Genomic DNA, 14,577 nt, shown 5'->3' with positions numbered 1-14,577 from the left:
ATAAAGCCCCCGGACAACATAGCTCCTAGAATCATTGGGACACGCAAACTCCTCCACCACGATAAGGTGGCAGCTCAGAGAGGAGGGAGATTATCTAATTTCACCTATTTGGGTTAAAAATATTTTTTGCAAACCAGTAATGATAAATAAATAAATGATAAATGGGTTGTACTTGTATAGCGCTTTTCTACCTTCAAGGTACTCAAAGCGCTTTGACACTACTTCCACATTTACCCATTCACACACACATTCACACACTGATGAAGGGAGCTGCCATGCAAGGCGCTAACCAGCACCCATCAGGAGCAAGGGTGAAGTGTCTTGCTCAGGACACAACGGACATGATGAGGTTGGTACTAGGTGGTGATGTGTTATTGTTGAGTGTCGGTGCTGTCTAGAGCTCGGGAGAGTAACCGTGTAATACTCTTCCATATCAGTAGGTGGCACCCGGTAGCTAATTGCTTTGTAGATGTCGGAAACAGCTGGAGGCAACGTGAAGGTAAAAAAGTGTCTAATGCTTAAACCAAAAATAAACAAAAGGTGAGTGCCATCTAAAAAAAGTCATTGAGGCTTAGGGAAGTCTATGCTGAACGAAACTAAAACCAAACTGGCTACAAAGTAAACAAAAACAGAATGCTGGACGACAGCAAAGACTTACTGTGGAGCAAAGATGGCGTCCACAATGTACATCTGAACATGACATGACAATCAACAATGTCCCCACAAAGAAGGATAAAAACAACTGAAATATTATTGTTTGCTAAAACGAAGGAGATGCAGAAAATATCGCTCAAAGGAAGACATGAAACTGCCACAGGAAAATACCAAAAAAAGAGAAAAAGCCACCAAAATAGGAACGCAATACAAGAACTAAAACACTAGACACAGGAAAACAGCAAAAAAATGCAAAATAAGTCACGGCGTTTTGTGACAGGTCGTGACAGTACACCTACTTTGAGACAAGAGCTATAGTGATGCATGCTTGGTTATGGTTTAAAGTCATATCCAACAATTGCGACAACGACTTTTTACTGTCAACTGAGTTTCGTTTTTTAATGATTTCTGCTGGTGGTGTGCCTCCGCATTTTTTCAACACAAAAAACGTGCCTTGGCTCAAAAAAGGTTGAAAAACACTGGTATAGCGCATGGTATTTGGATCTTAGTGAATGATGCCTTAAGTGTCTAGATGGTCAAAGTTTTTAACAATGATAAGACTGACACAGCCTGTGGCACATTGTAGAAATAAACACACAAAAAACAGCAAAAATGGAACAATACAACAAAAAAGAGGCTGAAATGCTGATACTGTTAACTAATAATACAATGATTTAATTGTATAACTTTTTTATTTCAACCTTTTTTTTAAATGCCATGCATCATTACCAATAATAGGCAACGATGTCATCATACCCAATGGAATATACTGGAAACCTGTGGTAAACACTGGTTATTATAGTCACGTGATTGTTGACCTGAGCCATGTTGTACTGAACAGCTAGGACAGAGAAGTGTGTAGCAATAAGCTGCGCTTATATCCTCTTTAAAACCAAAAAGTTATTTTTCTTTTCTTTTACTGAACATGGTTAACAAAAAGTGTATTTTCTCCAGTAGATGTACAGTATGAGCTCTCGCTAACATCCCCCATGTGTTTCCCCTCCGCGTAAGCGACAAGGAAAACCCTTACCTCCTCAGTGTTGACCGGTGATACAAGCTCACTCCAGGAGGTGACTTTTTTTTCACCAGAGATACAACGTTCTCTCTTCTGTAAAAAAAAAAAAAAAAATTACAAAAAAAAATGTTCTACAAAAGTCTCGCCTTAAGTATTATGTAATTTCTGTTACAGAAAGACCCCAGTGGCTGTGCAAACACACTCAATGCTTAAAATAGCTGTTAATTAGGTTCACTAGTACATAGTGTGTCTTAATTGAGTCTTTGGATTGTCGCATTGTTACCAAAACTGCTCTGTTTTAGTGTATTCATGTGTGTGAAATAATTTTTACTGGCTCGATCCATCACTGTGACCAGTTGTTTACATTAAAACAGTACTTTAGAGTCTGAGAAGGTTATTTTGAGCTTCCTTGGTTGCAGTTTGACACCAACTGAACCTCTACTGTCTCTAGAAAACCTGAAATACACCCAAAATATTATAACCCAGCTTCTGTCGTGTTCATTTTCATGTGTGTTACATTTGTTATGTGTGTGCAGTGGAATTGGCCGAAACTGGCCGTGGGCGTCTGGTGGCAGCAGCATCCTGGCAGAGTACGGAACGCTGCATCTGGAGTTTGTGCACCTCAGCAAACTGTCGGAAAACCCCGATTTCGCTCAGAAGGTAGGAGAAAGGAGCATCTGCTTTGGATTTGAATTGTCTCATTTACTAGCGTGTAGTGATGGGTCAAACAATACTGAAGCCTTGATGACTCATCAAACACAAGGCGGGATTCTAGCTGTGTCTCAATTCGTCGGCCGCATCCTTCCAAGGACCCAGCCCACACGGTAGAGGAAGTGTGGGTCCTGGAGTGAGTCTTCCAGCCGCAGCTGGAGCGATGTGAATTGGGATGGTTTAGCCTTCGTAAAACATCCTGGTTATGCCACATGTTCAAGTTCTTACGCTTGTGATATTGCTGTCAGATCAACAAAGTGGAGAAAAAAAAACAAAGGAAAGACAGACCTAACAAATGATTAAATTATGACACAAAAGTTGTTTTGGATTTATCATGTTTGTGTGCTGCTGTCGGCAGATGTATCTTCTGCAAAGAGAGAAAGCTTGTAATTTTAAATGTAATATAGTGATCTACCTTATTACTTTCTACTGTAACAAACCTAATTTTGAAAGCACAAATTGGCCTTTAATATTCTGTAGATTTCAGCAAAAATAGATTGTTAGGATATCTACAAGTTATATATGAAATTATTTATTATTATTTATGCATTAATTCATCCTTAATCTTAACTGAAGGGACCGTTATTTCTACATATATAAAACAAGGAAACACATTTTAAAGTTCCATCCATCCATCTTCCGCTCATCCGAGGTCGGGTCGCGGGGGCAGCAGCCTAAGCAGGGAAGCCAAGACTTGCCTCTCCCCTCTTTGTCCAGCTCCTCCCGGGGGATCCCGAGGCGTTCCCAGGCCAGCCGGGAGAGATAGTTTTCCCAACGTGTCCTGGGTCTTCCCCGTGGCCTCCTACAGGTCGGACGTGCCCTAAACACCTCCCGAGGGATGCGTTCGGGTGGCATCCTGACCAGATGCCCGAACCACCTCATCTGGCAGCGGCTTTACTTTGATCTCCCCCCGGATGGCAGAGCTTCTCACCCTATCTCTAAGGGAGAGCCTCGCCACCCAGCGGAGGAAACTCATTTCGGCCGTTTGTACCCGTGATCTTGTCCCTTCGGTCATAACCCAAAGCTCATGACCCAGGGTGACGATGGAAACGTAGATCGACCGGTAAATTGAGAGCTTTGCCTTCCGGCTCAGCTCCTTCTTCAGCACAACGGATCGATACAGCGTCCGCATTACTGAAGACGCCGCACCGATCAGCCTGTCGATCTCACGATCCACTCTTCCCTCACTTGTGAACAAGACTGCGAGGTACTTGAACTCCTCCACTTGGGGCAGGATCTCCTCCCCAACCCGGAGATGGCACTCCACCCTTTTCCGGGCGAGAACCATGGACTCGGACTTGGAGGTGCTGATTCTCATCCCAGTCGCTTCACACTCAGCTGCGAACCGATCCAGTGAGAGCTGAAGATCCTGGCCAGATGAAGCCATCAGGACCAAATCATCTGCAAAAAGCAGAGACCTAATCCTGCAGCCACCAAACCGGATCCCCTCAACGCCCTGACTGCGCCTAGAAATTCTGTCCATAAAAGTTATGAACACAATCGGTGACAAATGGCAGCCTTGGCAACTTTGCAAACCCATTTGATGATAGCTCAGAAACACGTTGGAGACAATCAAGTAATGTTCCAGAAAGACAGATGTCTTCATGGTCTTTCTTTTTGGAATACATACAGTAACATCACACAGTCTTGTATTTTAACACAAATTTAAGTAACTCATGTCACACCCAAGCTTTATGGTAGGTATGGTTGTAATTTTGCCTCATCCTTCACTTTAAGCGTGAGTGAAGAATGCACTCCCAACCTGATAAGACCGGATAAATCAAAAAGAGGAAGAGATGATACAGTATTATCTGCTCACAGATGGTACCTGCTGGTTGTTCGAACACACTGCAGCCAGTCCTGGATAGTCCCACTCCCCAATGCTTCAGTCACTTGCAGGATTCTCACAGGAATGAGGCACAAATACAACCTTACCTACTGTAAAGGTCTGGTGTTAGATGTTTTAAATGAATAAAAAAAGTAGGGCTGGGCGATATGGACGAAAAAGTATATTTTTTACTTAAACTCGATATTCGATATATATCTCGATATATTTTCGGGTGAAAGTATACATATAAAAATATTAATTTTTGAGCGAAATTCAGTGAAATTGAAGTGAATGACATCTGTACTGTAAACAGTCAGTGGCACTTTTATTAACCTAGTTAGTCAGCACAAAAAAAGAAACTGTTTAGGTAGCATAACATAAATAAAATAGAAAAATATTATTTCTACATAAAATAAATGACATAGCTGTGCAAATAATACAACATGTGTCAAACTCCGATAAAAAATATATATTTGCAGGCAGGCACTTTGTGATTTCCCTTCCTGGTTAGATGACCCGCTCTATCTTGCCTCTGATTGGCCTGTCCCTAACCAATCGGGACTCATCATAGTAAACAAACAACCAACCAATCATGGATGTTCTTATACGTGCAAGCACGTCTTGGAAGGAGGAAGGGGAGGGGTTTAGTAGCCCATGTAGGGGGGCGGGGGAGAACAAGGAACACAACAAATAAGCGGTGTTTGGTAATTTTAACATGAAATAAATTATATTATATCGATATTACGATGGGTTTTTTTGGCAGCACGGTGGAACAGGGGTTAGTGCATGTAGTTCTGAGTTCAATCCCGGGCTCGGGATCTTTCTGTGTGGAGTTTACATGTTCTCCCCGTGACTGCGTGGGTTCCCTCCGAGTACTCCGGCTTCCTCCCACCTCCAAAGACATGCACCTGGGGATAGGTTGATTGGCAACACTAAATTGGCCCTAGTGTGCGAATGTGAGTGTGAATGTTGTCTGTCTATCTGTGTTGGCCCTGCGATGAGGTGGCGACTTGTCCAGGGTGTACTCCGCCTTCCACCCGAGTGCATCTGAGATGGGCTCCAGCTCCCCCCGCCACCCCAAAAGGGACAGGTGATAGAAAATGGATGGATGGATGGATGGATTACGATAATTTCTTAATTCATATCTTGTTTAAAAATATATTGATATATCTTACAATCTCGATATATCGCCCAGCCCTAAAAGAAAGCTGTATTTACGTTTCAAAGTCGCTCTTAGCGTAGCATTGTCATGTTGAAAATACTTTTAAGAGCTGAGCGTGCAGATGATCTTGGGATATAAAAGGGTGCGAAGGATACTCCACATGTACACTTGGTGCTAATGGGAGAAAAGGACACACTCGTTGGTCGGATTCAAAGGACACTTGTAGCTGTCCCTCGATGCCTCGATGTGTGTGTCACTTTAAGGAAAAAAAACATCTCACTAGGCCTGGGGCGATTACCAATAAGTCGATTAATCGGACGATCAATGAAAATAAACTCGATAAGTTTGCCGGCATCAATAAATTGCCATGTCCGTCTGTTTATTTTCTTTATCTCTCGCTTCCAAACAAGGTACAAGAGAATTCACTCTCTGCAGCACTCAGCACCTGAGCTCATTAAAAAAAATGAAAAATAAACATGTATTGCATTCGAAAGGGTGCCTTGCATTATTATTATTATATATTATAATTACATTAGTGCTTAGTTTGGTCTCAAAATAATGACAATAATTTTTGTTTATCAGCAATCATTTGTAGGACAATATATTGTCCAGCAAAGTGTGTTATCAGCCCAGGCCTACATGTGACTGATACAGCTGCTGTGAAGCACCAAACTGTGTTTATCAGGAAGCATTTATTTCGCTCACGAGTGACACTTGTACTAAATGAAGTCGGAGGTGCGGCGTGCTGCGTTTGACCTCGGTTTTTTTTCTCAATCTTCAAACTGAATCCATCCATCCATCCATTTTCTACCGCTTGTCACTTTTGGGGTAGCGGGGGGTGCTGGAGCCTATCTCAGCTGGAACTAAGAAAAAAAAACAATAATGAAGTAAAAAGAAAAATCTGGAAGTCTGAGATCATTTCAAGTAAGGTTAATGTTTTCTTTTCTTGATTACGATTTGGCTTCATTGACCACAGGGTCTGACCTTTATCATAATCAGCTTTATAGGCCAAGTATGTTTAACACACAAGGAATTTGACTTAATAGACTGTTCTCGCTGTTCAATGCAAGAAACAAAGAAAAACATAACAATTATTAAACACCAACGCAGTATGAGTGCAGTGCCAATACAGCTTGTGAGTGTGCCATACACTCACTGAGGCATCATTTACCCATCAGTACTAGTGTGTATGTTTTCCCAGTTGGACTGTCTTTGGCTGTTTTTTTTTCCAGGTAATGAAAATCCGCAAAGTTCTGAATCGCTTGGATAAACCACATGGACTGTACCCCAACTACCTGAACCCAAACAGTGGCCAGTGGGGTCAGCGTAAGTGCACCTCACCTCTCTTACTTGCATGGTTGTGTTGCTTCTTGAGGAGCCAAGTTGTAAAGTAGATCCCGATATTCACAGGGGTTATTTTCCGACACCCTCAGCAAAAGGCAAACACAATGAATAATGGACACACACACAAAGCCCTAAAAATACCTGTTTAATATACCACTTATGAGCACATTGTGTTCCACGACTACGCTCGTTGAGTAACGCATATCTTAAAGCAATCCCACCGTTGAAATGAATTCAAATCATTGTAATTTGTGCTTTGCCCTCCCAAAACACTACAAAAAAGAAATGTAAGAAAACAAGATATTGGACAGCACAATCATCCGTATTAGTTCAGTGTTAAATGATAGATTTAAAAAGAATTACATTTATCATTCAACAAATTTAACATTTATTAACAACAAAACGTGGTACCATTGAGTACCGGTTTTAATTCCCAGTAACAGGGATTTGGTACTGTATCAATATGAATGTGAAAGGTACCCTAATCACTATAAAAATACACATCTCAGTAAATCGTTTATACCAATTTTTACGTTTTGAGCACTCTTGTTTAAATGATAGAAATTTAGTTGTATTATGATTTTTTTCCTACATTTAAAACATTTTGTGCAATGTTTTTATACAGACCATTTTCAAGCCACTTTCTGCCTGTCTTTTCTGAGTGCGCCGTTTTGTGGACGGTCTTATTTACGTGCTGGAGGCCTCCTCCATGCCACGCCTCCTTTGACTGCGTCTCCACCCCATCAGCCATGTTGTAGTTTTTATGTACTTCTATTAGAGATGCGCGGATAGGCAATTATTTCATCCGCAACCGCATCAGAAAGTCGTCAACCATCCGCAATCCACCCGATCTAACATTTGATCAGAACCGCATCCGCCCACCATCCGCCCGCACCCGCCCGTTGTTATATATCTAATATAGACGATGCAAGGCATTAGTGAGGTTATAAAGCTTTTGCCTGTTAAAGAAAGGAGACTGATCCAATGCAGCAAAGACATTCGCGTGCCACGCTGTCACGACCCAGAGGCACACCAGTGCGCAATCATATGGGAGCCGCGCTGAGCGCACCTCCAAGCGCGTCTCGCTGCCGGCGACGGCCGAGTATATGGGCCCGACGCTCCAGCGCCATCCATTTTCAGGGCTAGTTGATTCGGCAGGTGGGTTGTTACACACTCCTTAGCGGGTTCCAACTTCCATGGCCACCGTCCTAGCTGCTGTCTATATCAACCAGGGTGAGCCCCACCCCTTTCGTGAGCGCACTGCGCGCGGAGTGACCCCTGTTACGCGCCCCCGGCAACAGGGGTGGCGGGCAGGTAAGCTGCGCGGGCGGAGCGCGCGGAGTGACCCCTGTTACGAGCCCCCGGCCACGGGGGTGGCGGGCAGGTAAGCTGCTTACCTGCTGCGCGTGACGCCGGCCGCGGCGAAGGCGGACGAGGCGGGGTGTCGGTGCGGTGGGCGCGGTGGTGACCCTGGACGTGCGTCGGGCCCTTCTCGCGGATCGCCTCAGCTACGGCTCCCGGTGGGGCCCTCTCGGGGGAAGGGGCCTCGGTCCCGGACCCCGGCGAGGCGTCGGGGGCCTTCTCCGCTCCGTAAAAGTGTCCATCTCTTTTTCTTTTTTTTTTTCTTTTGTGGCATATGCAGCAGGTGCCTGCTCGTTTTTCGTATGTGGGTAACAACATTTAACTATGTATATATATTTCCGAATTGGTTTAACTGCCACCCGCCTGAATCTATTTAAAATCTAATTTTTTTTAATTTCAACCGCCCGACCCGACCCGACCCGCGGATAAAATCTAATTTTTTTAAATTTCATCCGCCCGATCCGCGGATAATCCGCGGACTCCGCGGTTGTGCCCGCAAACCGCGCATCTCTAACTTCTATATTGAGTCTACTGACGTTACACTGATGTTACAACTATATGCTACTTTTTATTAGAAATGGCAACAGTGGAATTGTCTGCAGAATGCTGTGCCAGCAACTTACAGATAGATAAATATTATCAGGTTCTCAATTTTATTTCAAATTCTCTCCCCTCAGGTGGGCAAGACATACAATAATTGAGAAATACTGCTTTACCTGCAGCACCTGAATAGCATCCTAACTAGAAATCAATGTATTGAGCATAATATGCAGTTTGTGTCTTTACTAGACTAGAAACGCTTTATCACAGTGGATTAAATCAAGTGTATAATCTATTAATTTAACATTGGATTCATTTCAAGAGTTAATTTTTGCTTCAGTGCCATAGAAAGCTTTACATCAACAGTGTAACTTTCTTAAAAATGCTGATATTTGTTTTATTTTTCCACTTATAACTTCTTAGAGTTTTCATGGTTCAGACAGAACACTCATTTTGTTCAAGGCGTAATTTTTTTTAATTTTTTATTTTAATTGCCATATGTAATAATTTCATGTCAAGTCATCATTATATGGCCCTGATATGTCAAAAGGCATTAATAAATCATAATTTTAATTCAAATACCTTTATAACTGGTAACGGTAGTTGCTGAACTGCCATTATCAGGATATGCTCATTTCAAAATAAGATTTACAGCCCCGAATTATTGTTATTGTTTTCATTTCGATGCCTTGCCCTCGACTGTTTGACCAATTAGAAAGTCTCTGACCTTTGTAAATCTAAAAGGCGTCGTTACGATTCGCAACTTATTCATGACAAAGCCAGGAACAAAACAAGGATTTGTATTGGCGATGCCTTTGAAAGATGGAGACCAGTGAAGGCGGAGAAGATTTTTTCATCTGACGCCAAACTTGCTAATTTCCTCCTTGATATGTAAGTAAGGCATTTACGTTTTCTTATTACTTATAATAAATGGAATTGGACATTTCGTATGTAAACTATATTGTCCAATACAGTTTATGACCTTGTCTAACAAAGCTTGTATGTTCGTGCAACGAATGCTTAGCATTCTAGCCCGGTCAATGACACATCGTCATACAAGCTAACGGGGGAAATATATGCCCGTTAGCCTGTATGTTGATGTGTCATCCAACTGACAGGACAAAATATATCTTCGACAAGTAAAATCTATGTGAATATGGGTAGTGTCAATGCCTATTTCGTTCTCAATATGCTGATACGCTGAGGAAATGGGTTCCAACATTAGCACGGCTAATTGCGGTTTCTGGTACTGTATGTGCATCAAACACATATGAGGTGGTATTTGCTTGGCACAATATAATGCATTACATGTAATGATTTTCTACTGTATTGACATGGTAGTAGGCTATATGATTTATGCGTAACGTGGTTTTTGCGTAATGTGGGTTGGCTCATAGAATCGCACTCTGCCCTAAAAGATGGTGATGTGCGTAAATGGAAGATAATGCAGTGCGTCAGGTTGGATGTAACATGGAGTTATTCTGAACGAAATGTGGCGGTAATTTTACTGTTAGCCTTAGCTTGCCATCAAAGTAGGCCTATGCGATATATAATATATTATTATATATAATTTTTTCGATGGTGGTCCGTGCGGTCAAACTAGACATTTTAGCAGGGTAATGCCAACAATCGGACGAAAATATTGCTCGTAACTTTACAAATACATTTGGCTAATCGACATCAGTAAAATGGGGCATAATTACTTAGTAAACCATCTTGCAAGAAGCATAAACAAGAGAAACCTACAGCGTAGGACTCGTCGATTGCCATTTGAAGTTCTTTGGAGTAGGATTCGGATTCGGCTGCGTATCTGGCAACCTCAGTCATTGAGAGTGGGAGGGGACTACAGAATGTTGACCGTGATTGCAGTACGATTCCTGGCCAATTTACTACTTATGGCTCCTTTAACTATATTCACATAAAGTAGTTTGAGTTGTTTTTGCCTGTTGTTGATAGCGAAAGCTGTGTCTGAAGCTTAAATGTGGACGTGCGCCTCTTTATCACATCTTATTTTCACATTAAAATATTCTTCACAACTGCATCTGTTGTAATTATTAGCATTTGGTCCAGTCATTTATGTAAATATATTTGGATGTTAGATTCGTAAAAAGTGACTTTCAACAGCAAAACAAGCGGCTTTAATGGCCATTTTCCTCCAGAAAGTCATTATGTAATTGTGATGAAAACGCATTTGCTGCATAATTTATGACCTGGGGGGTGTCTTGGTGAAAAAAAAGACGTCCATCCTCCACAAGAATGTGCATCCTGACAGCTGCAACAGATGCAGCAAGTGGCTTTTAAAAAGCATATTTCTTTGTATGTTCTACAATTATTGTCATAAAGCTCTATTAAAAGCATCTGTCGCTCTTCTTCACTCTTTTGTCACGAGAGTGTTACTTTCACATCCCTCTTAAAAGATTACAATAGAGTAAAAATGTAATTTAGTGTTCAAAGTTGTTATAATGTATGTATACAGCAGTGCTTCTAAATTATTTTCTGTTACCCCCCAGGGAAAATAAACTATTTTGCGCCGCCCCACTCTCCACCGTGGCTATAAATAGTATAATTTGTCTATATAATTGTTATAATTGCACCCCTGCATAACATTGTCAGTTTATTAACATTAAAGGAAACGACACACCGGCATTTCCTCGTCTCCCACCGTGGGGCCCGCCCCACTATATGAGAAGGACTGGTATATAGTAACAGTATATTTTAATAAATACATATGGATACATATATGTGTGTATATATATATATACAGAAATATATATATATATATATATATATATCACACACCTCGCCAAATGTGGCGATTAGTATTACCACCTTTGCTTCAAGCTTCGATAAATATTTAAATAATGAACATTCAGATCTGCACAAGGAGTTATAGAGGTTGACAGGTAATAATGTAATTGTTACACCTGTCCTGCTGTTCGCTCCGGTGCAGACCGTAGTGGAGGAGCGCAGGGGGGACGTTCCCTTCAGGTCACTTTACCCTGCAATTGGTCTGCTATAACCCGCTTTCCGGTCAGAATTTGAGACCGCCGATTTGCGACAATCTGGTTGCTTTATTATTAGTTTTGAAAGACACAACTGGACCCATTCATCACTTTACTGCGCAGTGCACGCGCTCCCTCTCTCTCTTTACTCGCCCACTCACTGACGTAACTCAGCCAACACGTTGACATTCTCGCAAACACATACTGTACGCTACTCTCATAAGTTAACAGCTCCTCTGTTGTGCACATGTAGATACATAACATACGTAGATACGTAGACGCGCACACAGCTGTTTGGCTTGATGCCAAATATTAGCGGAGTTAAGACCGTCCATCCAACATCAATTAGTGAAAATAAAATGTCTGAATTTGGTAACAAATTGCTACCATTTATGTTTTATCTTTAACAGATGTGTGTTTTACCTGCTACATGGCTTATCTCGGTACATTTAACCATAGTTTTGTTTTTAGTACTTATTAATAATTGTTTTTTTCTTAAAGCACATACCGGGATTGGCAACCATAAATCATGAAGCATTTAATATAATGTAAATAAAGCTTTTTTTTATCATATTCTAACCTAATCTTTGATTATGGCAGACTATATGTAATATGGAAAATTGTAAATTGTTCTTTGAGTGCAACAGGAAAAACACGATGTGTTTAATGCTTTTAATTTATATATTAACTTTCTAAAATTGTTCTTTGAGTGCAATAGGAAACATATGTTCTTTGTATTGCAAGATTTTCTGTTAAAATAAAGCCAAAATTGACACTATTTTGTAGTACCTTTTATTTGGAAAAGTATCGATATACATGTTGGTACCGGTACCAAATTATTGATATCAGGATAACCCTAATATATATATACATATATGTATATATGTATATACATATATAATGTGTGTATGTATGTATATGTATATATATATATATATATATATATATATATATACAAACCCCGTTTCCATTTGAGTTGGGAAATTGTGTTAGATGTGAATATAAACGGAATACAATGATTTGCAAATCCTTTTCAACCCATATTCAATTGAATGCACTACAAAGACAACTTTTTTTTTTTTTGCAAATAATAATTAACTTAGAATTTCATGGCTGCAACACATGCCAAAGTAGTTGGGAAAGGGCATGTTCACCACTGTGTTACATGGCCTTTCCTTTTAACAACACTCAGTAAACGTTTGGGAACTGAGGAGACACATTTTTTAAGCTTATCAGGTGGAATTCTTTCCCAATCTTGCTTGATGTACAGCTTAAGTTGTTCAACAGTCCGGGGGTCTCCGTTGTGGTATTTTAGGCTTCATAATGCGCCACACATTTTCAATGGGAGACAGGTCTGGACTACAGGCAGGCCAGTCTAGTACCTGCACTCTTTTACTATGAAGCCACGTTGATGTAACACGTGGCTTGGCATTGTCTTGCTGAAATAAGCAGGGGCGTCCGTTGTAACGTTGCTTGGATGGCAACATATGTTGCTCCAAAACCTGTATGTACCTTTCACAGATGTGTAAGTTACCCATGTCTTGGGCACTAATACACCCCCATACCATCACAGATGCTGGCTTTTCAACTTTGTGCCTATAACAATCCGAATGGTTCTTTTTCTCTTTGGTCCGGAGGACACGACATCCACAGTTTCCAAAAACAATTTGAAATGTGGACTCGTCAGACCACAGAACACTTTTCCACTTTGTATCAGTCCATCTTAGATGAGCTCAGGCCCAGCGAAGCCGACGGCGTTTCTGGGTGTTGTTGATCAACGGTTTTCGCCTTGCATAGGATAGTTTTAACTTGCACTTACAGATGTAGCGACCAACTGTAGTTACTGACAGTGGGTTTCTGAAGTGTTCCTGAGCCCATGTGGTGATATCCTTTACACACTGATGTCGCTTGTTGATGCTGTCCAGTCTGAGGGATCGAAGGTCATGGGCTTAGCTGCTTACGTGCAGTGATTTCTCCAGATTCTCTGAACCCTTTGATGATATTACGGACCGTAGATGGTGAAATCCCTCAATTCCTTGCAATAGCTGGTTGAGAAAGGTTTTTCTTAAACTTTTCAACAATTTGCTCACGCATTTGTTGACAAAGTGGTGACCCTCGACCCATCCTTGTTTGTGAATGACTGAGCATTTCATGGAATCTACTTTTATACCCAATCATGGCACCCACCTGTTCCCAATTTGCCTGTTCACCTGTGGGATGTTCCAAATAAGTGTTTGATGAGCATTCCTCAACTTTATCAGTATTTATTGCCACATTTCCCAACTTCTTTGTCACGTGTTGCTGGCATCAAATTCTAAAGTTAATGATTATTTGCAACAACAAAAAAAGTTTATCAGTTTGAACATCAAATATGTTGTCTTTGTAGCATTTTCAACTGAATATGGGTTGAAAATGATTTGCAAATCATTGTATTCCGTTTATATTTACATCTAACACAATTTCCCAACTCATATGGAAACGTGGTTTGTATATATATATATATATATATATATATATATATATATATATATATATATATATATATATATATATATATATATATATATGTGTGTGTGTTAGAGCTGCAACAACTAATCGATTAAATCTATTAAAATCGATTATAAAAATAGTTGGCGATTAATTTAGTCAGCGATTCGTTGGATCTATGCTATGCGCATGCGCAGAGGCTACTTTTTTTTCTTTTTTTTATAAACTGCAACATTTACAAACAGCTGAGAAACAATAATCAAAATAAAAATGGTGCCAGAATGCTGTTTTTTTTTTCAATAAAATACTGGAAAGGATAGAAATGTAGTTTGTCTCTTTTATCCGATTATTAATCGATTAATCGAAGTAATAATCGACAGATTAATCGATCATCAAATTAGTTGTTAGTTGCAGACTAATATATATATGTATAAATACAGTACACATGTGTATATATATTGGCATTGTCAGA

General features: G+C 40.6%; 1 protein-coding gene across 1 annotated transcript in view; it reads left to right on the top strand.

Moving 5' to 3' along the window:
* Positions 1 to 14,577, top strand: part of man1a1 (mannosidase, alpha, class 1A, member 1) — a 226,765-nt gene that overhangs the window by 198,742 nt on the left and 13,446 nt on the right. The window contains exons 6-7 of the mRNA XM_061929641.2: positions 2,206 to 2,329; positions 6,603 to 6,696. Of these exons, the coding sequence (XP_061785625.2) occupies positions 2,206 to 2,329; positions 6,603 to 6,696 (218 nt within the window). The remainder of the gene's footprint in view (positions 1 to 2,205; positions 2,330 to 6,602; positions 6,697 to 14,577) is intronic.

This window comes from Nerophis lumbriciformis, linkage group LG34, assembly GCF_033978685.3.
Source record: "Nerophis lumbriciformis linkage group LG34, RoL_Nlum_v2.1, whole genome shotgun sequence".
Taxonomy (NCBI): Eukaryota; Metazoa; Chordata; class Actinopteri; order Syngnathiformes; family Syngnathidae; genus Nerophis; species Nerophis lumbriciformis.
This window is presented reverse-complemented; position numbering and strand designations above follow the sequence as displayed.